The 24,916-nt window shown below is 46.3% G+C and overlaps 5 protein-coding genes across 6 annotated transcripts in view; 1 reads left to right on the top strand and 4 right to left on the bottom strand.

Moving 5' to 3' along the window:
* The window catches only part of Trpm (transient receptor potential cation channel, subfamily M), a 47,900-nt gene extending 35,566 nt beyond the window's left edge, over nucleotides 1–12,334 (bottom strand). The window contains exons 1-2 of one of the 2 annotated variants that reach the window (XM_017252819.3): nucleotides 12,084–12,334; nucleotides 10,509–10,857 (exon numbers count right to left, since the gene is read on the bottom strand). The gene's annotated coding sequence lies outside the window, so the exon portion shown is untranslated. The remainder of the gene's footprint in view (nucleotides 1–10,508; nucleotides 10,858–12,083) is intronic. The other variant, XM_070278582.1, reaches the window with a different exon arrangement.
* On the bottom strand, nucleotides 359–2,114 carry ND-51L2 (NADH dehydrogenase (ubiquinone) 51 kDa subunit-like 2). Its single transcript, XM_017252825.3, has one exon. The coding sequence runs from the start codon at nucleotides 1,994–1,996 to the stop codon at nucleotides 464–466; it is 1,533 nt and encodes a 510-aa protein (XP_017108314.2). The 5' UTR covers nucleotides 1,997–2,114; the 3' UTR covers nucleotides 359–463.
* Nucleotides 12,335–13,317: 983 nt separating the features above from the next.
* On the bottom strand, nucleotides 13,318–14,576 carry LOC108132894 (G patch domain and ankyrin repeat-containing protein 1 homolog). Its single transcript, XM_017252466.3, has one exon. The coding sequence runs from the start codon at nucleotides 14,398–14,400 to the stop codon at nucleotides 13,393–13,395; it is 1,008 nt and encodes a 335-aa protein (XP_017107955.2). The 5' UTR covers nucleotides 14,401–14,576; the 3' UTR covers nucleotides 13,318–13,392.
* Nucleotides 14,577–14,702: 126 nt separating this feature from the next.
* Xpc (DNA repair protein complementing XP-C cells homolog) lies at nucleotides 14,703–20,572 on the top strand. The gene is made up of 5 exons (XM_017252654.3): nucleotides 14,703–15,190; nucleotides 15,245–16,038; nucleotides 17,541–19,432; nucleotides 19,491–20,127; nucleotides 20,186–20,572. The coding sequence occupies exons 1-5, from the start codon at nucleotides 14,997–14,999 to the stop codon at nucleotides 20,461–20,463; spliced, it is 3,795 nt and encodes a 1,264-aa protein (XP_017108143.2). The 5' UTR covers nucleotides 14,703–14,996; the 3' UTR covers nucleotides 20,464–20,572.
* Nucleotides 20,565–24,823, bottom strand: LOC108133010 (uncharacterized). Its single transcript, XM_017252655.3, has 4 exons — nucleotides 24,568–24,823; nucleotides 24,438–24,505; nucleotides 23,109–24,381; nucleotides 20,565–23,048 (listed from the first exon to the last, which is right to left on the bottom strand). Exons 1-4 carry the CDS (start codon nucleotides 24,610–24,612, stop codon nucleotides 21,123–21,125), a joined length of 3,312 nt encoding a protein of 1,103 aa, XP_017108144.2. The 5' UTR covers nucleotides 24,613–24,823; the 3' UTR covers nucleotides 20,565–21,122.
* Between the last annotated feature and the right edge of the window lie 93 nt (nucleotides 24,824–24,916).

Raw genomic sequence — 24,916 nt, 5'->3', positions numbered from 1 at the left:
AAAAGATTTATTTCCCTCTGACCGCATTAGCCCGAGCTCTTCCGGTGCCATTCATCTTAATTAAATCTCTATCTATCGCTGACCGCCGCAGTTTATTTTTCTCTTGTATTTTGTTTCATTTCAGGTACATTAATTTCATAGAGGAGCTTAAATACCGGTAAGGTTTTAATTTATTTAAGTGTTTACGGGGGGATTGCTTTTCCCCTCTTTTATCAGGACATCTCCGGCAGTTATTTCTGAATCATTTAAAGCTGGACTTGTGTATTTTTATAGAACTGTGGTGTAGGATAAGACTATATGATATCCGGTACTTCTTTAAGCTTGTTGTAGAGTACAAGGTATAAATTTTAACAAATAGTTTAATAATAAAAATTTTACATTTATTCATCATCTCTAATCATGGCACTTAACCAACTAATTTCTAAACTAATCTAACTAACTAACTAATCTAATCTTTTCCTTTTCATTGGGAACCTTCAGCATATTTTACGATCCTCTCCTTTATCTGTTCGCTGAACATCTGGACCATGCTATCGGCTGTGACGGCTTGGCTGATGCCTAAAGCACAGATGGGTCGGCTGTTCCGGATCGTATCCGCTATCACCGAGGTCCAGTCGATCTCATGGGGATGGGCCTGGCCAGTGGCGAAGCGACCGAACAGCTCCGGCAACCAGATGGCGCCATCCCGGCAATAGGTGCACTGCTTGCAGGTGTGCTCCTCGTAGAACTCAATGGTTCGATGCATCACCGCCAGCGGGTCGCAATCCTTGCTCATTACAATGATGGAGCCGCAGCCCAGGCCGCTTCCCGCCGCCTCCAGGCAGTCAAAGTCCATCATCACCCCGCCGGCTGCCTCAGGACCGAGGAGGGAAGTGGAAAGGCCGCCCGGGAAAACGGCCAGTAGGTTGTCCCAGCCGCCCTGCACTCCGCCCGCATGCCGTTCGATTATTTCCCGCATCGGCATGGACATCTCCTCCTCCACGGTGCACGGGTTGTTCACCTGACCACTGATGCAGAATAGTTTTGTGCCGGCGTTGTAGCTTCGTCCTAGTCCGGTCCACCAGCGGGGACCTCGCCGCAAGAGGGTGGGCAGTACGGACAATGACTCCGCGTTGACAACCAGACACGGATGGTTGAAATAACCCTTTTCCGTGAGGAACGGTGGCCGACGTCGCGGTCTTCCAAGCTTGCCCATGAGGCAGTTCAGCATGGCCGTCTCCTCGCCACACAGATACCGATCGCCCCGCTGCACCATGATGTCGAACTTGATGCCCGTGCCGCAGGCGCTGTCCCCCACCAGACCGTGGTGATAGGCCTCGGCCAGGGCGTAGTGAAGGTTGCAGGCCTCGTTGTAGAACCGGTTCCGGACATAGATAACAGCCCGGCCACAGCCCATGGTCACGCCGGCCAGCAGTATGCCCTCCAGCAACTTGTGCGGCTCATGGCGCAGGATCTCCCGGTCCTTGCAGGTGCCCGGCTCGCCCTCCGCACAGTTAACAACCAACATTTTGGGCACCTTCTCGGACTTGACCTTCTGGAGGAACTCCCACTTGGTGGCGCAGTAGAATCCGGCTCCTCCCCGTCCTCGCAGGGCGGACTTTTTAATCTGCTCCATGATCCAGTCGGGTCCCTGCTCCAGGATGTCCCCCGTCTTATGCCAATCCCCGCGCAGGCAGGCCCCCTTCAGCCTCCAGTCGTGGCGGCCGTACAGGTTCTGGAAGATCCGATCAACGTCCTTCAGAGGTCCAAAAGTGGTCTTGTCGTTGGTCAGACTACCCTTCGGAGGAGGTATTTTGACGCGTCCCCCCTTTTTGGCATCCTTGCCGGGTTTGGCTGGCTTTTTGGCAGCAGCCTGGGCGACGGGCTGTGGGGCAACCTTCCCAGATAGCTCTGGCATTTTGGGGGCCTCCTTGGGGGCACTGTGGGCCAGTCTCCGAGGCTGACACCAGATAGAGGCCAATTGGCGGATCGTGCCTTTCAGATGCTTGCGAATCATATTGTCTTTTTGGATAATAATTGTTTGTGTATTTATGTACCTAACCAAGAGTTGAATGTTTCAATATTTTAGTTGTTTACAAGTCTGTTTGGAAACTAAACTGACTTGCTGGGTTTTGTGTCAAGAACTCTATGCTTTTATTAAAAAAAAATCCCTGCAACTAGATGAACTTTATGTTTCAAAAGTAATTGGATTATCGGAGAATCCCTTTATGAGAGTCTTAAGTTTAAAGCCTTCTCCCAAAACCAAGCCCTACTTACTTGCAGTCCATTGTATTCAAATTTAGGCTAAAATTAGATATTGAAGGCCGGATGTGAACCAGCATTTGTCCCGAAATCCTTTTTTAAACGGGTTTCGTTGGGCAGCCGCCCAGACAAAGACAAAATAAATACTTTGGGACCCAAGAGTTGGCCGACGACAAATTGGAAGACTGAAAGTAGCGCAACAAATGCTGCCATAACGACAATGGAGGCAACACAGGCAGCAATAAATTTTGGCAAAAAATACAGCACAAATTCAAATATATATGTATGTATCTCCTGGAGAGGATGGCACAACCATTCGGAGCCCACGCACATGTGAGAGGCAGTTATCCCACTGCGTCGACATGTGCGAATACGTATACGTAATTTTCTATGAATCGAGTGGCAGTGGCAGTGGCAGTGGCAGAGGGAGCAATGCCGAAGGCAGCCCAGCCCCTTTCAATTTATGCAACCATCCGACAGCAATTCGCCTTTAATGACAGACAACAAAAGGCAGCCCGTAGCCCGATAAACTGAGTTTCGAGAGCACTACATAGGGACGGTTACCTGAAGCTACCTGAGTGGGGTTTCAATTAGTGTACTTTGTCAGCCTCTGCCCGAAATTAAATGGTACTCCGCCGCAAGTTTGGCTGACACTTCAGTTCAGCTCGCGGCAACATCCACCTCATTAGCATAAACTAATGGGCGACATGTGGCGCATCCTCCAAGGATGCAATTGTACCGCACAACTTGATCCTGGGAGCCTCGACAAATCACGGTTCTAATTGGAGGGATTGTTGGGGATTGCCGGCAAACGGATGGGTATTTTGGCCTTAGCCACAGGATTATGAGTTATATAAGAATGCAGTTACTGTATTCCTTCTTGTATAACATGGGTTTTTAAATTTGATATTAAATTCTGGCTCTGGCAGGTCTGTATATCCACTCGTTAACCTTGCAGACTGAAAGGTAAACGGTGCAATGGAAACTACTATACTCCTCCTGGGGTTGAGCTGTTTGTTTTATGGGGAGTGTTTGCTCAGCTCTGGTTGATTTCGTTATTATTATTGCTGGGTAATGTTTTATGGCCATTTTGCGGCTGCTTTCACACCCGAACCAGACTAGCAAAGACCACAAACCACCGCCAGCCCGAAACAATCAGTACAGTAGTAGGAGCACCAGTGCCAGCAGCAGCAGGCGTTGGAATACCAAAGGCAAACATTCGACAAGCACCGGAGATTAGCTCTAATGGAGTATAGTAGCTAGTTCCCCCATCAGTACCAACCAGATCCAATCGCGCAATTCACTCCCTTGTTTGCATTAGCAAATGCATATCTATAGTATACTCATACGCTTTGTCGGTTCAGACTTGATTAAAATCTATAATCACTTAATGCATTTTATTCCCAACTTGCCCGAGTGCTTTAAAATGCGAAATTAAATTTCATGTTTCGAGCTCATTGTTTCGGACTCTGTCCATAGTCCTTTCATGTTTATTATAGAGTGCTTTAATGGTTGTTACACCGCCGCACACATTCTTTCCGTAAATTTATAGTCGCACATGACTTTGTGCTGCTTTGTCCTTGCCATGTTGGAATGTGATTTATCAACCATTTAATGGTATGTGAACAAAACCCAGGCACTATTAACCTCCATATAATGAACCACGACAACTTATCGACGATCAGTCCATTATCCAGGTGTATACATATATTCGGAAAAAGGACAACCATTACTATGCTAATTAGAGCCTCAAGGAGCACCTTTAAGGCCAAAGAATGGAGACTCTAACAAGGTTTGCTAAACTGCATTTACCACACATTTGACACTTGGCACATGTGCCAGCCAGTCGATATTGGCGCGCTAAACTAAACAGCAATCAATAGACGCCGCAAGGACACTGCCGACTCCCCTCGTCCTACCGACTTTAAATAAGCTAATTTACATGCACACATGGAGCCCCCGGTGGCAATTTGTAAGCGTCGACGACAATGCCAGCAAATTTACAGCCGCCGGTGGCTCTTGAGCTCCAGCGGTTGCAAGTGCCACAGCTGCACATTAATGGCCAGCCGGGCACTCAGAGAAATCCATAACAATAATCCAATATTAAGAGGAAAATCATAACATCTGAGAGGGTAATTCAAATACGATAACATTCTTAACATCCTTTCTGTATGATTGTATCTTTTGATTGAAAAGTATCACCAATCATTTCAAAAGTTTATAGAATTTTCCCACCGTGTAGACAACTTGAAGGCCCTCCAACCTCAAACGATTGTGGAGTGGCTCCAGCGAATCCTTGCTGGTTGTCCTGCAGCTCCTGTTTACTCTCGTTATCTCGCACAGACTCATTATCGAATCTGGAATTGAGCTGTTCGACAAACTGTTGCTCCTATTGATTTTTGTTCTTTAAAGAAGAGTGCTTGTTAATAATTAAGTGGCACAGTGTGTAACGAAATAATTATGTAAATTAAGGAGGCAGCACATCTCAGGTACAAAGAGAATATCATACAAGAACAGGACTTGCCCTTTAAAATGAGAATAAAGTTTCATTGTTAAAACTACAAGAGTCATAAATGGAAAGTTTGATTTATTAAGACTACATAGCATGTAAAAACTTTATTCATTAATCGCTATTATCACTCTGTATAGATTAAGTTTTGAACAAAAAACACAAAAAAAATAGACTTCCAAAGAAGTTTCGAAAGTTTTTTCATAGTTCGATGCTTTGATATTTTTTATAGCACAGTTTTGCGGGCAGCGCATTAAAGCCAAACACTGAAAGCATAAAAATGCAAATGCAATCTCAGTTATGGAAACAACAGGTACCCAGGTAACCGACTGAAAAGACGCAGGTGAAAACCGTAAAAATCACATTTTAAAACCAGCACCCAACACATATATAAAATGCTTGGGAACTATAAACAAAACTGAGGGTATTTATAACATGCAAACACGCGGTGGACCATGGTCATTTGCATGCTGACCCCGTACAAGCACACACCCATATAGTATGTAGTATATAGTATATAGAAGGGTAAAGGGTCAGCCAAACACACACACATACACACAGCTGTGTGGGTTAATCACGTGCCATGAAAAGTCACGCATTCGGAGAAACTTGCATCGCTTTGCAGCTCACACATTGGAATAAAGGTTCTCGCATATACTCGTAGTAGTATATATGCTTTTTTGAACATTGGCAGACAATTTGAAAAGTCATGAAATCAGGGCACCCAAATACATGCAAATATATGTGTAATAATGCCAAAAAAAGCAACCCGCCAAGCTCAGAAACCGTGAATTGAGGTTGCCCAAGTTTTGGGGGTCAGAGGCCAAAACTTTAAGAACAACAAGAACAAATTTCATGCCAACTGGAAGGGCTTCCAAACTTTCAAAATTGCATGCCGGAAAAAAAGCATTTTGTTGTGCCCAGCAAGGATCGACTTGCTTAAGTCAAGTCCTTAATTTATCGAGGGCATAAGCCTTGATAATTTTTTACAGAAATAAAATAAACTCAACTTCGGTCGATAAAGTCATGACACTTAATTGTACACAGCACTGCCATTGGTGTCCTGAAAGCCTGACCAATAGTTCATTTTCGCCATCCACGCAAAACCGGCCATAAAAATGTCCAATTCCAGCAATGCGTGTTAACCTCACGAAACACAAACGTATTTTATTTGCCAGAAACCCGACAGTTTACGACCGGTTCTTTTCATGGCAATGGTATGAACTTTCCACTGTTTATAACACTCAATTACTGATCGTGATTTTATTGCAGTTATAGTGGATTAAATAAAATAGTTTTAGTTTAGATCTAAACTTAATCCTCAACCCTTTTCGATATCCAAATGCAGAGTCCATCTTTATTGTCCTGTTTTCAAAGAAAACATAAAAAGATTGACACTTTCCTAGATTTAATCCCGCAAGGTCAGACAATTGTGCTTCCTATTATCCTTTCCCCCATGTTTGAACTGCCACATCCTTTGTTTGGGCCTTCTCTCCCGCCACGGGGTCACGTGCATAAATAAATTTAAAAAGCTGTCCCATTCGTTGCACCGGCACGTCAACAGTTTTCCCCGTTTTTCACTGTAGACGTGTGGTGGAAATAAGTTTTCCACTTTCGTATGCACGTAACTTTCGGGTGCAAGTTTCTGGCCGCTGCCAAAGGATTGCTGTCCTCCAGCACCTTCGGTCCTGTGACATGGGCTGTCGCCTAATGGGCTAGCACTCCGCTCTCAAGAACTTTGTACGCGTCGCCGAAGTGGATGTGTCTGCTTTTTGGCAGGCTTTTCAGAATTCCGGTTGCCATTAAGAGGCTTAGGCTGGACTCACAAGGTGAGCCATATTTGTCGAATTAATGTGAAAAGCTTGTTTAAACTTTAAACCGATTTTCATATTTGCCGAGTCGGCCGAACGGAACCATCGAAGCCATCGGACACAATGGGAAATGGCACCCAAAGCGACCCAAAGCCCAAATCGCCAATATGCTTTTGAATAAATGTTATGGGAGGTCGGGGCTGGGATTTGCATTTAACAGAGGTCCGGACTCCGGACTGCGGACTGCCAGGAGCTCCATGTTTACTAATACATATATCCACAGGACTCTCGCCAGGCCCACAAAAACTCAGAAAGCGTTTACGGAACACAATGAATCGTCGTCGTGTGTCCTTTTGGGCAACGAAGCCGAGCTGCTGAAGGTGCAGGAAACAGTAAACAGTAAGCAGAGTGGTATATAAAACCTATTACAAAATATGTTTGTGTTTCATTAAAAATTTAAAGACCCTCTCCGAAAAGCACCGAAAAGAACGTCCAAATTCCCTGTTTATGACATGCGACAAATTTATTTTTTTTTTGCCCAGCACATCTGTATTAAATATTCTTCTCTGATAAAGTTATAAAAACGTGCGCATTATGACTTTCGACAGGATGCCACGATGCGACTACTTTATATAATACACCCATACGATTATAAAAATATATACATATATGCGCTTTCTACAAACTTTGGAAAAACAAAATCAATAAGCGAGTGCGCTGCAGGATAGCATTATTTTTCGGCAGATAATCACATGAATTATGCGAATATTTGCATATTAGCTTTCGAATCTATTTGGATTTGGATAACAATGTTTATTGTTTTCGCATTCGGTGACCGAAAGCCACAAATACTGGTCTAATTCGCAATGACTTGGCCAATAAAAAAAGGCCAATAAGTGGCCTGCAGAATGCCGGCCCTCGCCAAATCGAGTGTCATTAACATCAGATTCATTCGATTGGCCATCAATATTTGGATTTGGCTAACAGATTTTTCGATGCGGTTTCGTATACATACTACATGTAGTGTGTGGCCCGCATAAAAGCCAAACGAGGTAATCTATATTTTATGGTCGAATGGTCAGCTGTGGGATCTAACCCAAATATGAACTTTTTGCCCGAAAATGTGAGGGACACGTGCTCCAGACCCGACATCCAGACATCCCTTCATCACTGCAGTACTGCCAGTGGCCCGAACCGAAAATAAAGTGCATCTGCTTTGGCCAATAGAATATATTTCCCGCCACTTAATATCTGTCTGCAGGCGTTTTTTATTAAGCATTCCTCCTGCTTCCTCCATTTAATTCGAAGAATAAAACTTTCGCTCTTGATTTTATTGCACAACTGGATACGTGTGTATTTTCGGGGAAGATTAGTGGCTTTTTATCACACTGGCAGAGACCTTATCTATTGCGGAGGCCGGAGATTGCAAAGAAAAATAAAATATATTTTCATTGCCATCAGAAGTCAAGAACCTTTTGGCGTAAAAACGTACATATTATTACTGTCAATGCCGGGGAATGTCAATGAAATTGATTTATTCCACACCCACCTGATCCGCTTTTAATCCTTAAACAAATGACTCGTTAAAGATTTTAATTTGTTGAGCGAATTAATCGAGCAAGTGGCTCTATTGATAAACAAACGTGGATTTATTTGTTTACCTTCGGGCTACTCTGGAGCAGATAATGCTTTCGCGTGCACGTGATATATATCTCATCATAATATAATATTAATAATAGATTCACTCTCTTTGTGACGCAATTCCCCCAAAACTACAGATCTCAGTGTATTTATCTTAATCAGGAGGAAACTCATCCCAAGTTGAAGTTGGAACCTTGAAAATTTTTGTTTGCCCCGTCGCTCCCTGAGAGGCGTAACTGTATCTGTATCTGTATCTGAAGAAGTATCTTTTGCATCTGTATAGTGTATCTGGTGTGTTGTGGACTCTGTCTGGCTGGGAGCTTTGTTTGCTTGTGTTTTATTGCGACTTGTTGACGTTGTTATTGCCGTTCTAGCCGTTGTCGTTGTCGGATTCTCAAGTTTATCAACTTGCATAGCAATGAAGCGATATGAATATGCGAGTGAGTGGCTGTGGGCGTGCGAATGGGCGGGATCCATTTTCCAGCCGAGCCGAACCGGGCCGGATTTCGCAGCCATTTTGCAGTCTTTGTCTTGACAGACAACATGCATTTTCCCCCGGCGCCTCGCGACACAATGTTGCCAGCACAGCTTATCATAATTTTCAATTTTATATCGGTCTGATGCTGTACACCTATGTGTATCTAAAGTTTATGCCATACGCCCACGCACTCATAAGCCACAAATGTTTGCTCTACGTGTCTTTCGAGCCGTGTTCTCCTGTTGTGGCATTACCGAACTGACATTTCCTCCACTCTTTGGCTTTCGCTTTGGCTTTGACTCTGGCTCTGGAGTCTAATGCATTAAGTCGATTTCTCGCTTCAATGGATTTTGTTGCTGTTGCCGCAAGTTTCGGTTTTTGCCTTGGGGCTTGAACCCAAGGACCAAAGTGTGGAGCACGGAGAAAAACAACAGCAACAGGGTCCTGCATCTTCTTTTTTGTGTCAGTCAGTCACCCAGTCAGTCATGACGTTACGCACATCAAATATGATTTCAGAAAAATCTCTGTTAAAATCTTATGGAAAAAATATGGTGAGCCCAAGGAAGTAAATATAGTATGGGACTCTTGTAGTTTTTTTCCAAGTGTCTGAGTTTAGTGTGTCGCCTTGGCGGAGCCACTTTTACACGCTCAATCGAATGCCTCCACTTTCGACTGACATTCTTGCCACATTTAGTCTCGAGAGTCAATCGCACGTTAATAAAACGTCGAGAAACGACCAGGGATTTCCGCATTCTCCCAGCTAGTTGTCCGTGGATGCGTGAAGAGCTGGATGGGCTGGATGGGCTGGCTTAACCCGTAATCAGGATTCAATTAACTTTTTTTCAGCTCTCAGCTTTTAAGAAATTTAATCAAACTTCGGTGACCTTTTCGGGTCCTGGAAAGCCAATTAAGGAGCGAGAATACAATGAAAACAATGCAGCAAACCTGGACCAGAGGGGGTCGGCCGAGGGCTTAATTAATGTATCAATCTTTTTGTTGTAGCCACTCGGCGGAATGTCAAGCCCTTCACGAGGCAATTAAGAGGCTATTGAAATGTTGACACTGGCCACAACAGGACACTTTTCGGGGTTAAAGTCGTCCTTTTGGCCCGGGAAAAGTTTGCGTGCTTGTTAATATGGAACTTTCACTCTATATCGGGCTCGGGTCGGGACAGGCGTGTAAACAAGTCGCACGCACATTATTTCTAATTTATGCACATATTTCAAAATGTGTGGCCTTGAAAAAACAGTTGTCTGCCAAGTTGGGGGCGACCGGGCGTCCTAAGGCGTCCCACTAAATCACATTCATACAACCCAGTACACCCAGTATATGGGAATGTCTTGGCAAGTGAGTAATGGTGGGGGCCGTCACTCAGCCGTTAGCCGTTAGCCGTCAGTCTTCCTCGGAAAAGTCGGCACGAACCCGGCACACTAGCCTCAGCCTTATTAATGTTAATTACTGCTGTTGCTTTAGGCCAAAGCTCTTTATCCCTGGAAGCCACAACACATTTGCGAGCTTGCCAACAAACTTCAGGCCTAATTTCTGTTAATTTTTTTTGGCCCTGAGCACCCAGACACGGGCGTCCCTCAAAGGGGGGCTCTTGGAAGAGCAACAATTTATGCGAAAACTTTTTTGGCAAATTGCTCATTTCAAGCAGCGTTTGGTATGCAACACTTTCGCGATATTAGAAAATTCCAGCAGGTAAGAGATTTATGTTGGGCATACTATAGTCCTGCCAATTACACACACACACACTGATAGGCAGCGAGAAAAATGCTCTACCGTGAGTCCTGCGAATTAATTTGCATTTATCTAGCAGTTGACTTACCTGGGCAAACACTCGGATAGCACTCGGAGGAGAAAATGGGGCCACGCGGAAGAGCTGGCCGAGTAATACTTGATTCTCCGTATATGCGATGCTGAATGACGGTGGAATCCACAGATGGTTCTTGTGTTGTTCTTGTTATTTGATGGCCGCCTTTATTTTAGACACTATTAATACCTGGATATGGCGGAATATTGGATCACGAATGCTTTTATTTGTTTCTCAAGTTCATGCGTTTCGTATTGCTCATTTCGATATTGTTGTTTATAATTGTTGTAATTGCTTTAATGGTTATTATGTCGGTCTCCTGAAAAACTGTGCTCTGGCTGTTCTGTGGTCTGGGATAAACAATCTGAAAGGGTCGGGAGCCAGTCAGCCAGCCAGCCAACCATTTCAGATGTTTAGCAATTAAGAATTTTTAAAATCATTTAATATTTGTGTGTGTGTTTGTTCTAGCATCGTTTGATTGCAATTTATTTCAGCAACTCTCGTACATATTTTGGTTTTAGTTTGCAAAACAGCACAAAGGAAAATGGTAATTGAAGTGCCCTTAGAAGAGGATACCGGAGAGAGGTGCCCCAGCAGCAGCAGAAACTCGACTTTTCCATTGCCATTACCATTCCGGCTGCTCTCAAGCAATGACCCGGAAGTTTTTGGCATTTTATTTATCTCATTTGAGATATTTTTTTGCCCGCTTTTCGGGCCTCCGCCTCACTGGGTTTATTTTACAATAATAAACATTTAGCATTTTCATTTTGGCTCTTTGCGATCTCTGAGTCTCTGGTTCTTGTGCATTTGTTTGCTTTACGATTTTAAAGATTTACGAGATTTGTTTCAATTCGAGCACTAAAGTAAATTGCTTTGACTTGGCCTTCTAGAAGTACAGGTGAATATCTTTTCTATATCTGATGTTATCTTTCGGATCTGACATGAACTTGTAACTCTTAGGAATTATTCCTAAATTGTCTATAACTTAGGCATTTTTACTCAGATCTAAATTGTTGAAAATCCACTAGTAAATACAAACAATGACTAAGAAGGGACCGGTCGAGTTCATAGATGTGCTTTTGTTTCGCAAGCCAGAACAGCTCCGCCACATTCCAGGGAATCGTTCAGATAATAAAAATATTCTAATCCCACCTCCACCTCCATCCACCCCACTACCACCCCACTTGCTATAGCATTGAGTTGTCTAAATAATAGAATCGTTTTGCTTTAATAACATCGAAATGCAATGAAAATCCCAACTAAAGCACAAGTTCACGGAGAGTGCCCTGATCGAAGTTGGAACAGGGGGGGTTGGGCGGCGGCGTGGGCGTTGTGGGCGGCACTGGGCTACAGCTAAAGACTACAGATCCGAGCGAGATGGAATTGTATATTGAGAGCAATCGCGTAGAGAGGAAAATAAAATGTACGCGTTCAATGCAAAACCAAACAAATCACAAAAATAAATCCTACAAAAATAGACCATAAAGTGAAAAAGACACAGAGCAGCAGATCGCATTTATTAATTTATGGAATTTTGTAACTGTTATCAATACACGTCGCTGTCACATGGCGAGTAGTTAGTTTAATTACATGCGAAATATAATATTTTTAATGATTCTGGTGGCTTTGCGTAATTTGCGACGCGTTCAGGCACACGATGTTTCATTTAGTTTAGTTTATTTTATTTATTTATTTTTGGCAAACAAAACGATACACAAAAAACGGCACTGGCACACGACACACAGTTAATAGCACGACGTCGGCATTTTTGTTAATTTATTTAAATCTTTTTTGGAGCCAAGCGAACCGAACACGTTTGTTGTTTTGGTTGTTTTGTTGTTCGCAGTGTAAATCTTTGGCAGAGCAGCCCTCTCGATCAACAGCTGTTCCTGCTGATCGGGCCAGTGCTGCCACACTCCCACCGTTTGGCGGTTCTTTTAAAGTGTATTTCAATGGCACTGACAAAATTACACAAAAGCAATGAATTTTCATCCGCAAACACTTCCGTCACAATAATGTGTCGTAAGTTCTTTTGTTTTAAGCCGTTTAAGCCTCTCGCAGAGCGGGAACCCACGACCACCAGTTGTTCGCACTGATCGAAGCCAGTGTTGCCACATTCACACCATTCGGCGGTTCTTTTGAAAGTGTTTTTCAATGGCTCTGACCAACTGACCGAAACCGAACATTTTCACCCGCAAACAACTCGCTGCATTAATAATTTACTCGCGTTTACCTAACTGGAAAACGACTGGCGACCTTCGAACGGCCCACACTCCCTCTTCTGTCGCTCCACTCCTTTTTTCACTTTTCGTTTAATTGCCGCGTAGAGAGTAAAACTTTAAAACACGCACAGCGAAATTGTTTTTATGACACTTCGTTCTGCTGCGGCCCACTAACCGGAAATACTAAGTTTCAGACTGGAGAGAAGCTAACGGTACTGTCGTCCGAACCCGACTGAAGCGAAGGATTTCGGAGAAGTTCCTTATATACCGGACGGCACGCAGCGGAGAAGTCGCAGGACGCAGGCGCAAAGCGGAAACCGTGTCAACTCGCGGCCTCAGGGTCAGGATGTCAGGGAGAGAGAGTGAGAGTGAGCCGGAGAACGGGCACACATGCAACAGCATTGCCGAAACCAAACTCACACTCCGGCTAAGAACCGTATGTTGGTAGCACAACTGTCCGTAGCCCATATCCCGCCGCATTTCCAAGTAGGTTACTCTAGAAAGGGGAAACTGCAAGGCCGTCCACGGCAAAAGATCGAAAAGTGGGGGCATAACTGAATATTTTCTATTCTTTTGAAATCTTAATATATTTACAATATTTTAACTAAGATAGTATACATTACAAACAAAATTTTATCTGAATAGGGTTATAAACTTTTAAATCCCAATATTTAGGACTAGCTCAATTCTCTTCTTAGATGTCGCTCTCGTTTCCATTCCCGCACCTTCTCCCGCTGCATATCGCTGCGAGTTCTTCTCTGCTCCCTTATTGGATCCCTTCTTCGTACAGCATTCAAGTCGAAAGCTCCAAAATGGGTAACACGCGCTGGTGCCTGCTCGATTCCCAGGCCAGTTCTTTGCTTGCGCAGCACTGTCTTCACCGGATAGAGACGACCCTTTTGACTGGGCCCCAAGCCATGCTCCTGGTCCCAGCCCTGTTTTACCATGAGCTGGAGGCCTTTGTTTTTCGCTGAAATGTTGAATTTGTGCAGTTTGTGCGGAGGAAGTGACTTAAGGTTAAACTGGTGCACGGTGGAGGTTTGGTGAACAGGCCAAGGAGTCTCCTTGAGGTCCAATTTACAAATATCACAGTAGAATGGTCTGATGGCCTCAGGTAATTCCTCCTCTTCCTCGGATAGCCCTTCGGGAATGCAAGCAGCTTCCAGCAGTTGAACAGTCTGGAAATGGCCCTTTTTCTGTGCCAGTTTGAGAGCAGTGTTTCCAGATTTATCCTGGAGATCGACATCCGCACCTTTTTGAAGCAGAAACGCTACAACATCCGCAGCTCCTTCGCAGGCGGCCATCATTAGTGCAGTCCAGCCAAACGCATCGCGTGTGTTGACCTCCTCAGCAGACATGGCCATTTGGGATAGCTCCTCCACATTGTTATTGGTGGCCAGGCGGAAGAGTTGACCTCTGTTGAAAGGTTCTTGGCGTTTCCTTGGAACTCTTTTAGGGTCTTTTCGTTTAGTAGGGCAGGCTAATTGACTTGTGGCCGGGGTGTCCAGTACCTCCTTGTAGAAATTTCGGGCATCCGCTCCAGTTATGCCTTCGATTTCCGGTTTCCGAACTTTTGACGACTCTTGGACACAATCCGGCTCGCCGGCACGTACAAACCGCTTTAACTGGAGGGGAAGTGTGGTCAGGGCCAACCAATTTGGATGAAGTTCTCCCGAGGAATTCATTTCGCTTCCAATTTCAATGATATTTGTAAACAAACCTTTCACAGATGGTCGCCAAACCAGTGTTGGTTAACTTTTATGAAAAGTGAAACGGCGGAATTGGACCACAACAATAACAGAAAATTAAATTTTTGACAAAGTAGTAAACAATTTATTTTATTTAAACAGTTATTTTGATTTAAAAAAAAATGCCAATTAAAAAGCATAATTATCAAAACGGATAAAGTTTTATTGATTGCCGATAGTTTTCCTGGTATTAGTCTACCCGATAGATTTTATGGAAATGCCGAAATCACCATCTGGCAACACTGATGGAATATATATTTATATATATATGACTCCTACAGCCGCGAAAATGTGAATTTCGCAATTGATTTAAAATCAACCACCGAACCCAAGCAAAGTGTAAATTGGAACCAAATTCTTGCCAACAGATAGGCCACAAGCGTCGGGGGAAAACAAGCTATTAAAATCATCGTTTTGTCAACGAAACAGAGCCATTTTGGTGTCCTAAAACTGCGCAGTAAAAATCAATAACTGTAAGTGGCACGCATCGTCAATACATAAATGTAAAAAGGAGGTCCGCAAAAGGAGCCAAGATGTCCGACGAGGAGGAGGAGTCCGTGTCCGAGGGCTTCTCGGCCAGCGAGGACGAGTGGAAGCCAACCAAGGATGCACGCGGCGGAGAATCGTCGGATGACGATGACAGCGACTTTGATGAGCTGCAGCTTGCGGGGGCGGCTGGAGCTGCCGGTTCCAGTGGTCGCTCCTCAGCAGGAGCATCCAAAAAGAGGTAAGTATCAATGTGGATACTCACCAAGGCTTTACTAAACTCATCTTCCGTCAGGGATCAGAAGCAGCCGAGCGGCATAAAGGGGTCGTCGGTGAAGAAGCGTAAGCCCAGTGGGCAATCGTTACGGTCCAAGCTATACAACAAGTACCGACCGCCGCCAAAGACGTTTGCCACATCGCCATCTCAGCAGCAAAACTCACCGTCGGCTTCGGGTTCAAAAAACGCCAGAACGCCCAATGAAAGCGGAGCTCGGGATCAGCACCACGATGCGGCTGATTCCAGCAGCGAGTCCAGCGTGGAGGATTACTTGGTTAATCCGGCTGACCTGGATCTGCAGTCAACCTTCTTTGCCGGCCAGCAAGAAAAGTCAAAAGAGAAGTCTCCGGTGCCGCAGTTCGACTGCAACGCCGGCATCACGAATCTCTCGGACTCGGGTTCCGGATCGGAGGACAACAACGACAGCAGTATGGAGGACAAGGCCAGCAACGCGTTTGATTTCCGGGGTCTCCTCGAGAACGCGAACAGCTTGGAGCGCACACGGGATGCGCTCGCCAAGCGAAATGTCACGGCCACTCCACCCAAGAGCCAGACCGCCACCATGGACGTAAACGCACTGCTTGCATTGGGCGAGAACCAGAACTATGAGGAGCAGGAGGAGCCTGAAGGGAATAAACGGAGGGGCGCCGGAGCAGGAATGGGGTCGGTAGAGCCGCCACCCATGGATGGACCGTCGCGGCTGAGCAAGACCAAGTCGACACGGATTAAGCGTCACACCAAGACGCGTCCCGTTTCCACAGTGGTCGCGAATGCCGGGGACACGGATGACTCCGATTTTGAGGAAGTGGCAGGTAGGCGGAAATGCAAGTAGTTTGTCGTCGCGGAGGCAGAAGGAGATAGAGGAGGCAGTGGAGCATGCTTACAAAAGTTGGTTGTGGCGCTGGGATCTCTGGTATCTGATCAAAAACAAAATAAGCTTCCAAATTGCTCTGTATGAGACTGTGTAGTTTTGTTTGTACTAAGTTTATTTGACGGCGTTGAAGAGATATAGAGATTACTTTTCTGTACAGATGCGGTCTAAACAATGTCACCAGATGGGTATGGATAAGTTTTTAAATCTACCAATTAGGCTAATTGGTTATTGTTGATAATTTTAAAAAGTATAAGGGAGAGACTGTAGAAATATGTAGTCTAAAAGAAATACTATTGTACTTAGCAAGGCCATTGCTTAGACCGCATCTGTATCCATGAAGCCGAGAGAAACACTGGCCATGTATCTACGATATACCTATTTACTGTAACATATTGTTAGTCGATTAGACTGAGGAGCTAGCGTACGAAGTGGCTCTTGCTGACAACGCTTCATCCACACACTTGGCTTACTAACCTATTTATACCTGCTAACCAGGCTATGTTGAGTCCGTTGATTGCATGCCCTAGCTTAAGAGACATCGCCGGCATCGAAATTTGTTATCCAGCAAAGCATCAGAGACAGACAGCAGGAGGATCCACGATAAATGCTTCTTACAACCAAAGAATCAATCCAACTAAAGATTTCTAAATGTTTTTGCACTAGCTTAAGCTCGATCTTAGTGTGTGTTTTAAATGGAAGAAAAGCCCAAATCAAAATGAAAGTATAAGCAACATGTTTTTCGAATTCTAGTCGTGGTTTAAATGTCTCCGCACACACACCCCACACCGCATAAAATATCAAACAGAAACCGATTACTTGAAACGACACACAGAAAATGCATTTATTTATATTGTTTTGCGAGTTTTCAGTTATTAGTTTTCCATGCGAAAGAAACCAAAGATGAGAATTTTAAAGAAAAATCAAAAGAAAATATAATAATTTTATGAGCTAGTCGAATGGTCTAGGCAACTATTTGTGTACTTACTTTATGGCAATTGCAAGTGTTTCACAGAAGAAATTAACAAGTAGCTAACGATAATTAGAACTGAAGTTTAACGAATTTACTTTAGCGAAATTGTATTCACGATTAACGATTAAAAAACCCAACATCTGCATGCAGAATACGTCTAAATGAAATTAATAAACGATATACTCGAGTAAACAATGCAATAATAAACGAAATGAATCTCATAATTTTAGCGCAATTTAGTGAATGTTAATTGTAATTAATTCAATAATTAATTGAAATTTAAAATGCACTTTAAATGATATAAATAAAATAAATGCAAAATGTTGAAAGAACTCGTGGTCTCTGTGTTTGTGGGTATCAGTCTTCCCTGCCCCTCAACCCTCCTGCATTTCAATTACATTTTTATTTAATTTATTCTTAATTTTTTATCAAAAAGCCTCATATCATCTCTCTTCCGGTTCCCTTTGCAGATGCCGAGCTTGAGAGCGACGACGATGGTGGTACTCCCAACATCTCCGGCGACCTGGAGATCCATGTCGGCCTTCAGACGCGACCCACCAAGGAGCAGAAGACCCAGCACGAGCTGGAGATGGCCCTGAAGCGGCGCCTCAATCGGGACATCAAGGATCGCCAGCTGCTGCTGCACAAAATTAGTCTCATGTGCCAGATTGCCAGGAGCCTAAGGTACAACCGTCTTCTGGGCGAATCGGATGCACTGATGCAGGCGGCCCTGAAACTCCTGCCCAGCAAGAACGCCTATCCTACAGAACGAGGCGTTGAGCTGAAGTATCTGCAGTCGTTCGTCACCTGGTTCAAAACGGCCATCAAGCTTCTCAACCCCCAGTTGTATTCCGAGCAATCAGTCTCCGGCAAGAAGCAGATCATAGAGGCTTTGCTGGAGCAGATCAAGCGCAAGGAAGCCCGCTGCAAGCAGGATATGATCTTCATATTCATTATCCTTGCGCGGGGAATGGGCATGCACTGCCGACTGATAGTGAATCTCCAGCCAATGCCTCTACGACCATCGGCCAGTGATCTGATTCCTATCAAGCTTAAGCCAGACGAGAAAAACAAAAGCCAGACCGTGGATACCGATGAGGAGGAAGAGGAGGATGAGGATTTAAAGCCCAAAAAGAACAAACCTTCCAAAGGTAAATCGCAAGCTGAGAAACCCAAAGAGGTTGCTAAGAAGAGCAGTGAAAAACCACTGAAGAAGGAGGCCAATAAATCGGGATCTTCTGACAAAAACAGATCAACTTCTTCAAGTAGGAAAGACGCGAACAAATCGGGATCCTCTTCCAGCAAAGGGCCGGAAAAAAAGGAAACTAGCAAGTCCACATCAAGCTCAAAACAGCCCAAACAGGAAGAGGTTGCCCAAAAGAAGGAGGTTTCCAAACCCAAGACAGTTAAAAAGGAGGACATTTCAAAAACCAGTCTGTCCTCTAAACTGGCCAGCAAAGAGATTACCAAACTGGAGAAATCCCGAAATTCGGACACCTCCTTCGAAGAGAAACCAAGCACCTCCAAGGCAGCCTCCATCAGTTCCCAAAAGGAAACCAAACCAAACTTGTCTCTGCTGAAAAGGGTCACAACTCAAAAAATCGCCGAAGCAACAGAGGGCAAGAGGTCCAAAGTGGCTCCTGGGGATCCCTTCTCACCTGTGGCGGGACGAACTCGAAGAGCACAAACGAAACCCAAAATCGAGGTCGATGAGAAAAAGGGAAGCATGTTCTCCCCAGTGGGATCCCCTGTGGTGCCTGAGTTGGTCCTGCCCAAGGCCAGGAGGCAGAATGGTAACAGTAAGGATGCGGAAAATACCCAACCTGCAATGGAGGAAGAGCTGGTAACCCGTTCACGAAGCAAGTCACCCAAGGTACGCATTTCTCCGGCTTTTCTGGGTGTTCCAGATCCATCTGCAACTTCAGTGCCGCCCAAGAACTCCAAAAGTCCGGATTCCAAAGTTCGGATTTCGCCCACTTTCCTGACCAAAGCTGCACCGGCACGACACTTGAGGAGTCGACAGCCAAAGTCCACCAATCTAACTATTCCCCAGCTCGATGGGGCCGAGGATGTGCCAGTGCCCAAGAAGCGACCGAAGCTGGAGAAGCTTCAGAAGTCGCAGGACTCCGACGAAGTATTTGAGCCTTCGAAGCCCGTGAAAAAGGCGCCAGTGCTGCCCAAGTCAGTACAGAATCTGCGCAAGGATCGGCGAGTTCTTTCCACGGACGACGAGGGCGGCTTGAAGCCGAAACGGAAGCCGGATGCCTCCGACATGTGGGTGGAGGTGTGGTCTGAAGTGGAGGAGCAGTGGATCTGCATTGACCTGTTCAAGGGCAAGCTACATTGTGTCGATACCATACGAGTAAGTAGGTCTTTTCCAGTTCCATTCAATTATCTAATCTCTCTAATCCTAACCCCAGAAAAACGCCACGGCAGGACTGGCCTATGTGTTCGCCTTCCAGGACGATCAAAGCCTCAAGGACGTGACTGCCCGGTATTGTTCCAGTTGGAGCACCACTGTGCGCAAAGCTCGCGTGGAGAAGGCTTGGCTGGATGAAACCATTGCCCCGTATCTGGGACGTCGCACAAAGCGGGATATCCGCGAGGATGAGCAGCTGCGGCGCATTCACTCCGACAAGCCCCTGCCCAAGTCCATAGCCGAGTTCAAGGACCATCCGCTGTATGTTCTTCCGAGGCATCTACTCAAGTTCCAAGGCCTCTACCCGCCAGATGCTCCCACCTTGGGCTTCATTCGGGGCGAACCCGTCTACTCGCGCGACTGTGTGCACCTCCTGCATTCCAGAGAAATTTGGCTAAAGAGCGCTCGAGTCGTCAAGCTGGGAGAACAGCCCTACAAAGTGGTCAAGGCGCGTCCAAAATGGGACAAGCTGACACGGACCGTTATCAAGGACCAGCCCCTTGAGATCTTCGGCTACTGGCAAACGCAGGACTACGAGCCGCCCACGGCGGAGAATGGCATTGTGCCACGCAACGCCTATGGAAATGTTGAACTCTTCAAGGCGTGCATGCTGCCCAAGAAGACAGTTCACCTGAGACGTAAGGATAACTCTCTGGGATACTTTCATGATTGGTTTTTAACTCTCGCTTCTTTTAGTTCCTGGCCTTATGCGGGTTTGCAAGAAGCTCAACATCGACTGTGCCAACGCGGTGGTTGGCTTCGACTTCCACCAGGGCGCCTGCCATCCCATGTACGATGGCTTTGTGGTCTGCGAGGAGTTCCGCGAGGTGGTCACCGCCGCCTGGGAGGAGGATCAGCAGGAGCAGGCGCGCAAGGAGCAGGCCAAGTACGAGGATCGCGTCTACGGCAATTGGAAAAAGCTGATCAAGGGTCTAATTATTCGCGAGCGCCTCAAGAAAAAGTATAATTTCTGAATATTTGTTCCATTTGTCGTAAATTTTGCATCTGTTTCGTAAGTTTTGTATTTTTTTTTATTTGAAATCCACGTTGGGATTCCAATAAATTGTATGCATTATTTTGTAATGCTTTCGAATTAGTTTATTTATCGATTATTTAAGTTTTCGTAACTTGCGTTTGGTTTCCACCTTAATTTACAAAAGTTCTTTGTTTTTTGAGAGGTTAAAAGGATTTAGAAGAAGTTCGATCGACCGTTTATAGATAATACATTGGTCGTGGATCGTGGTTATAGGTTTTCTTTAATGTAAGGTCATAAATGAATCAGTAACTGCGCTGAGAAGCCTAAAATTGAATCTTTACAAGGGCATGGAATGCTTAAGCAGACTAGAGTTAAATAAAGCAATATATCAATTCAGTTTGATCGCTCGGCTCCTGCCCCGAGTGCTCATTAAGTACATAAAATATAAATAAACTCTTAACTAAAAGTTTGGAATACAAATAGACTTTGGTTTGTCAACAACTTCCCTATGGTTCTGCGCCTTTGCCAGCCCCCTTGAGCAAGAGTAAGGATAATACATCTCTAAATTCATAAATTCTTATCTATGGAAATCTAACCAAGCTCTTTAGGTTGTCAAGTGAAATGAAATGGGCTCTCCGGAGGGCTTCAGCAGGGCATTCACGTAGGCATCGATGAATTGGCATTGACTCCCGTGGATCCCGTTCCGTTTGGTGAACGCTGACGCAGCGGGCTACTCTGCGCCTTGAGGTACTCGATGTACATCCGCCTAGCTTGGTTGAGTACCCGGGTCACGTCATGCTTGCGGACCATCTTGTCAAAGTGCATCGCTATCTCGTTGTAGTCCATTGCCCCCTTTATGATTGTGTTCCTGTGCTGGAGCAGCAGAGTGAGGCAGAGAAACATGAGGAAGGCATTACCACCGCCGAACTCCGAGGGCGGAGGCAGAGCCGCCGCCGTGGCGTTCACTCCGCCAACTCCGTTTTGAGAGGCCAGACGCTGAGGGGATCTTGTGTAGGCACTCTCATCGTCGGCATTTGTGGCGATCTCCACCAGCGGAGTCACCTCAACCAGGCTGGGCTCCGTGGAAATGGGCAGTATAACCTCCGGCAGGCTACTGCTGCTTCGCATGCCGAGCGGAGTGTGGCCATCCATCAGGAGCTGGCTCTCGTCGATGAAGGGATTGAAGGCATGAGACTCGCTCTGTTGGACGCTATTGCTCTTCGCCGCCAGCCGCTGACGGCGTCTCATGTGCAGCTCGCTGGCATCGGGACACGGAATGATTTCGTTCTCCTTCAGGTCCTCTACCAGGTCAAGTGCATCCTTGTCCAGCTTCTCGTACTCAAAGTCGTCTCGCTTTTCGTTTTCCGTGAAGGGCAGGCCGAACACCTGACGGTCCAGGTTCTCCGCCTCAAGCCGCAGCTCCCGCGTTATGGCCGTCGTCATGGGGTAGTACTCCTGGTCGCCGTCCTGATCTTGATCCTGATCCGGCTCCGTGTTCTCCAGGTCCAGCTGCAGATTATAGCTGCTAAGCTCCTGCTCCTGTGCCTGTTGAATGGCCGTGGCCGCTGTGGAAGCACTCCAACTGGTCTCCGGCACCGACGAAGAATCCGACTCGTCCAGCGAGCTGCCCAGCCCGCCCTTGGTCAGCTGCACGACTGGCTTGCTAGACTGGTTTACCGGAGCAGTCGGCTGCTGGGTGGCAAATCGATCGGATATGCGGTTCTTGTTGATAGTCGCAAAGTTAAGGAATTCATTGAAGTTTTTCACAAGCTTGGGCGGCATTTTGCGATCACCTCCGTCGTCTTCTGCTTCTCCGTCGAACGAGAGACCGATCCGACTGGTGGCTGCCAGCTTTTCCTTGAGATCCTTGAAGTGGCCCCCACTGGAGCTACTCACTCGCTTCACGCTCTCGCTAACTTGGCTGGCGTTTGTGGCCAGTTGCTTGGCGATGATGTTGCTCATGGCCAGAATGTTCTTATGCTGAAGCTTGGACTTTATTTCATTGGCGTCTTCGTCCAGATTGGAGGAGGACGTACTGCACAGAAAGGCTCGTCCTGGAGATGAAGGCGGTGCTTCTTTACACACAGCTTCTGGAGTTTTATGGGCATCATCTTTGAATGGATTCGTTTCCAGGAAGCTCGGCGATTCCTTCCTATCGAACACATCGTCGTCTTCGGTGTCCTCGCCAGCAGACACGTCCTGCGCCGACTTGGCGTTTGGACCACTTTCCAGAGCCCCCTCGATCAGAGCCAACATTTTGGCTTCGTCCAGGCTCTGGTGGACTTTTGAAGAGGTTCGACGCTGTCGTCGCGCGGCGGCCGACGCATGACGCGACATATTGTCATCAAGGCTATGGTTCAGCCTCTTGGTATTGTCCAGGGCATGGCCAGTGGTGCCCAAGGAGGAGCTGAGTGAACTTAGCGAGGCCGAGGAGCTCTGACGGCGAAGAGCGCATACTTTGGTGTATGGATTCTCGCGGGGCTTGGTCAGCAGGTAAGACGGACTGGTCGGGGTGGCACTGTGTGAGCTTGAGAATGTACTGGCGCTGTTGGGTACCGAGTTATCCGCAATGGGGACAAATTCCTTAAAAAGAACAAGAGGTTTAAAGAAGGACTGTATAAATTATAAAAATTAACTGGTCACCTTCTCAAAGAGTTGCAGTTCCTTTTCCCCGGGACCGCTTCCGTATCGCAGAGAACTCCACTGAACCTCGAGCATGCGAAGGGCATCTTCAAAGGGAAACTCCCGCTTGAGTTCCAGAAGCAGCCACCGATAGCAAAAGAGCAGATCGTCGGCCTGCTGGGACTTTAGGTACTCCCAGAACTCCGGATCGTAGAAACTCAGGGCCTCCGTCAGATGGGCGAACTTTTGGGTCATCGAAATGCCGTCCAGCATAAAGTTGCCACGCATACGGGCCATAATCGCACAAAAACAGATGTAGGCCTGCGCCTCGTCGTTCATGGTGACCAGAAGCGGCGAAGCGATGTCCGACATGCCCTGACAGTAGGAGACGGTTGGGTGATTCAGTGCGTATGTTGTGAGGATGTTGAAGAGTGCTGCAATGTTCTGATTGTCGTCGCTGCCGGCGTAGAACGGGTGAAGGCGGTCAGTCCGCAACACGTCCTTCTTCACCATACTGGTCACATAGGCCAGCTCACCGGCCACACTTCCCCTTTTCACAGCCGCCTTCCAGGTGTCCCTCAAGCGACAATACTGTTCCGATTTCCGGCGCATAAACTCCATGCGCTGGTGTCCATCCAAAGGCAGCCCGTGGTTTCCACTCGGGTACACATTCAGAAGGTGCTTCCACACCACACGTCGCAGACTAGGATCGATGCCACCCAGAAATATGACCCTGTGCAGCTCTTCCTTGCGTTGTATTTGGCCCAGGGCGTCCAGGAACAGTCGAAACTCTCCATCGCACATTGGCGGTCGTGGCGGCAGGTTGGCCATATGCTCATCAGACAGATTGAACGCCTTCTGGACGATAGAGAAGGTTTTCTCCATCTGGTTTATGATGGAGCTGCCGATCTTTGTCTGCATGTGCTGCACGTATTTCTGGGACACTCCCAGAGACTGAAGTGGCGATATAAGCTCGCGGGGAATAGCAGGAGAAACGGCTCCAGCTGACGACGGCGGCGCAGGGATGGCTGATCCAGTTGTGGATCGCCCCGGCGACACATCGGAGTCGCATTCCCTTACCACCGTAAAGGGCTTCACATCAATCTGCAGCATCAGGCAGGGCTCCGACGCGGTCTGAATGGATATGTTGTGAATGCGCAGGAAGGCCGCATCCAGATCCCAGTCGGAGCGCACGGCCAGATAAATTTCGTTGCCAGCCGGATCGAAGGCCTTGTACTTGATGGAGAAGTCCGATTTGACGTCAAAGGCCTTGGCCAGCAGGGAGTAAAGGACCCTGAAAAAAAGAACTCGGTTAAATAACCATCGAAGCATAAGCAGGGACCCACTTACTCCAGCGTTGTGATTTGGGGGTCCACGGAGAACTTCCTCCACTCCGGCCGTAGCGTGGGCTCGCATTTCTAAATAGATTGAAATTGCAAAATGAAATCGTTTTGTTTCTTTGTTGTCTGGCTTTTCGTACCTTCACTTTCACCCGCACCGCCTCCCTCGGACAAATGCCAGTCATGTTTTTAGATTTCCCAGTCTGTGGCGACTAGCTTTGCTCCATTGCTTCGACTGCTGCAGAGCGTCGCGAAATAGGATATTGCTTGGATATTTTGCAAAATCTTAAAAGAAACTTTATGGGGGGGTTACGGTTATCAGATGTCTGTAAATATTTCTGGTATTTTATCAACCGTATTATTCTTCTTCTTCGTTTGGTAATTTTTCTTTGCTGTGTCTATCGTACCGGTTCGTATTTATCGGGCCGACTCCTAAAAGAAGTAAAGAAAAAAATACATTTTATTGCTTTTTAAAACCGTTTCTTCTAT

Source organism: Drosophila bipectinata, chromosome 2R (genome assembly GCF_030179905.1).
Source record: "Drosophila bipectinata strain 14024-0381.07 chromosome 2R, DbipHiC1v2, whole genome shotgun sequence".
Taxonomy (NCBI): Eukaryota; Metazoa; Arthropoda; class Insecta; order Diptera; family Drosophilidae; genus Drosophila; species Drosophila bipectinata.
Note: the sequence above shows the minus strand (reverse complement) of the source record. Positions and strands in the feature narration are given on the sequence as shown.

Excerpts from the sequence above, each read along its gene's own strand:
- ND-51L2 (XM_017252825.3), bottom strand. The coding sequence starts at position 1,996 with ATGATTCGCAAGCATCTGAAAGGCACGATCCGCCAATTGGCCTCTATC.
- LOC108132894 (XM_017252466.3), bottom strand. The coding sequence starts at position 14,400 with ATGAATTCCTCGGGAGAACTTCATCCAAATTGGTTGGCCCTGACCACA.
- Xpc (XM_017252654.3), top strand. The coding sequence starts at position 14,997 with ATGTCCGACGAGGAGGAGGAGTCCGTGTCCGAGGGCTTCTCGGCCAGC. Across the intron at positions 16,039-17,540 it reads CGATTTTGAGGAAGTGGCAG|ATGCCGAGCTTGAGAGCGAC; the intron begins GTAGGCGGAAAT and ends TTCCCTTTGCAG. Across the intron at positions 19,433-19,490 it reads ATTGTGTCGATACCATACGA|AAAAACGCCACGGCAGGACT; the intron begins GTAAGTAGGTCT and ends TCCTAACCCCAG.
- LOC108133010 (XM_017252655.3), bottom strand. The coding sequence starts at position 24,612 with ATGACTGGCATTTGTCCGAGGGAGGCGGTGCGGGTGAAAGTGAAG. Across the intron at positions 24,506-24,567 it reads CGGTGCGGGTGAAAGTGAAG|AAATGCGAGCCCACGCTACG; the intron begins GTACGAAAAGCC and ends CAATCTATTTAG. Across the intron at positions 23,049-23,108 it reads AACTGCAACTCTTTGAGAAG|GAATTTGTCCCCATTGCGGA; the intron begins GTGACCAGTTAA and ends GTTCTTTTTAAG.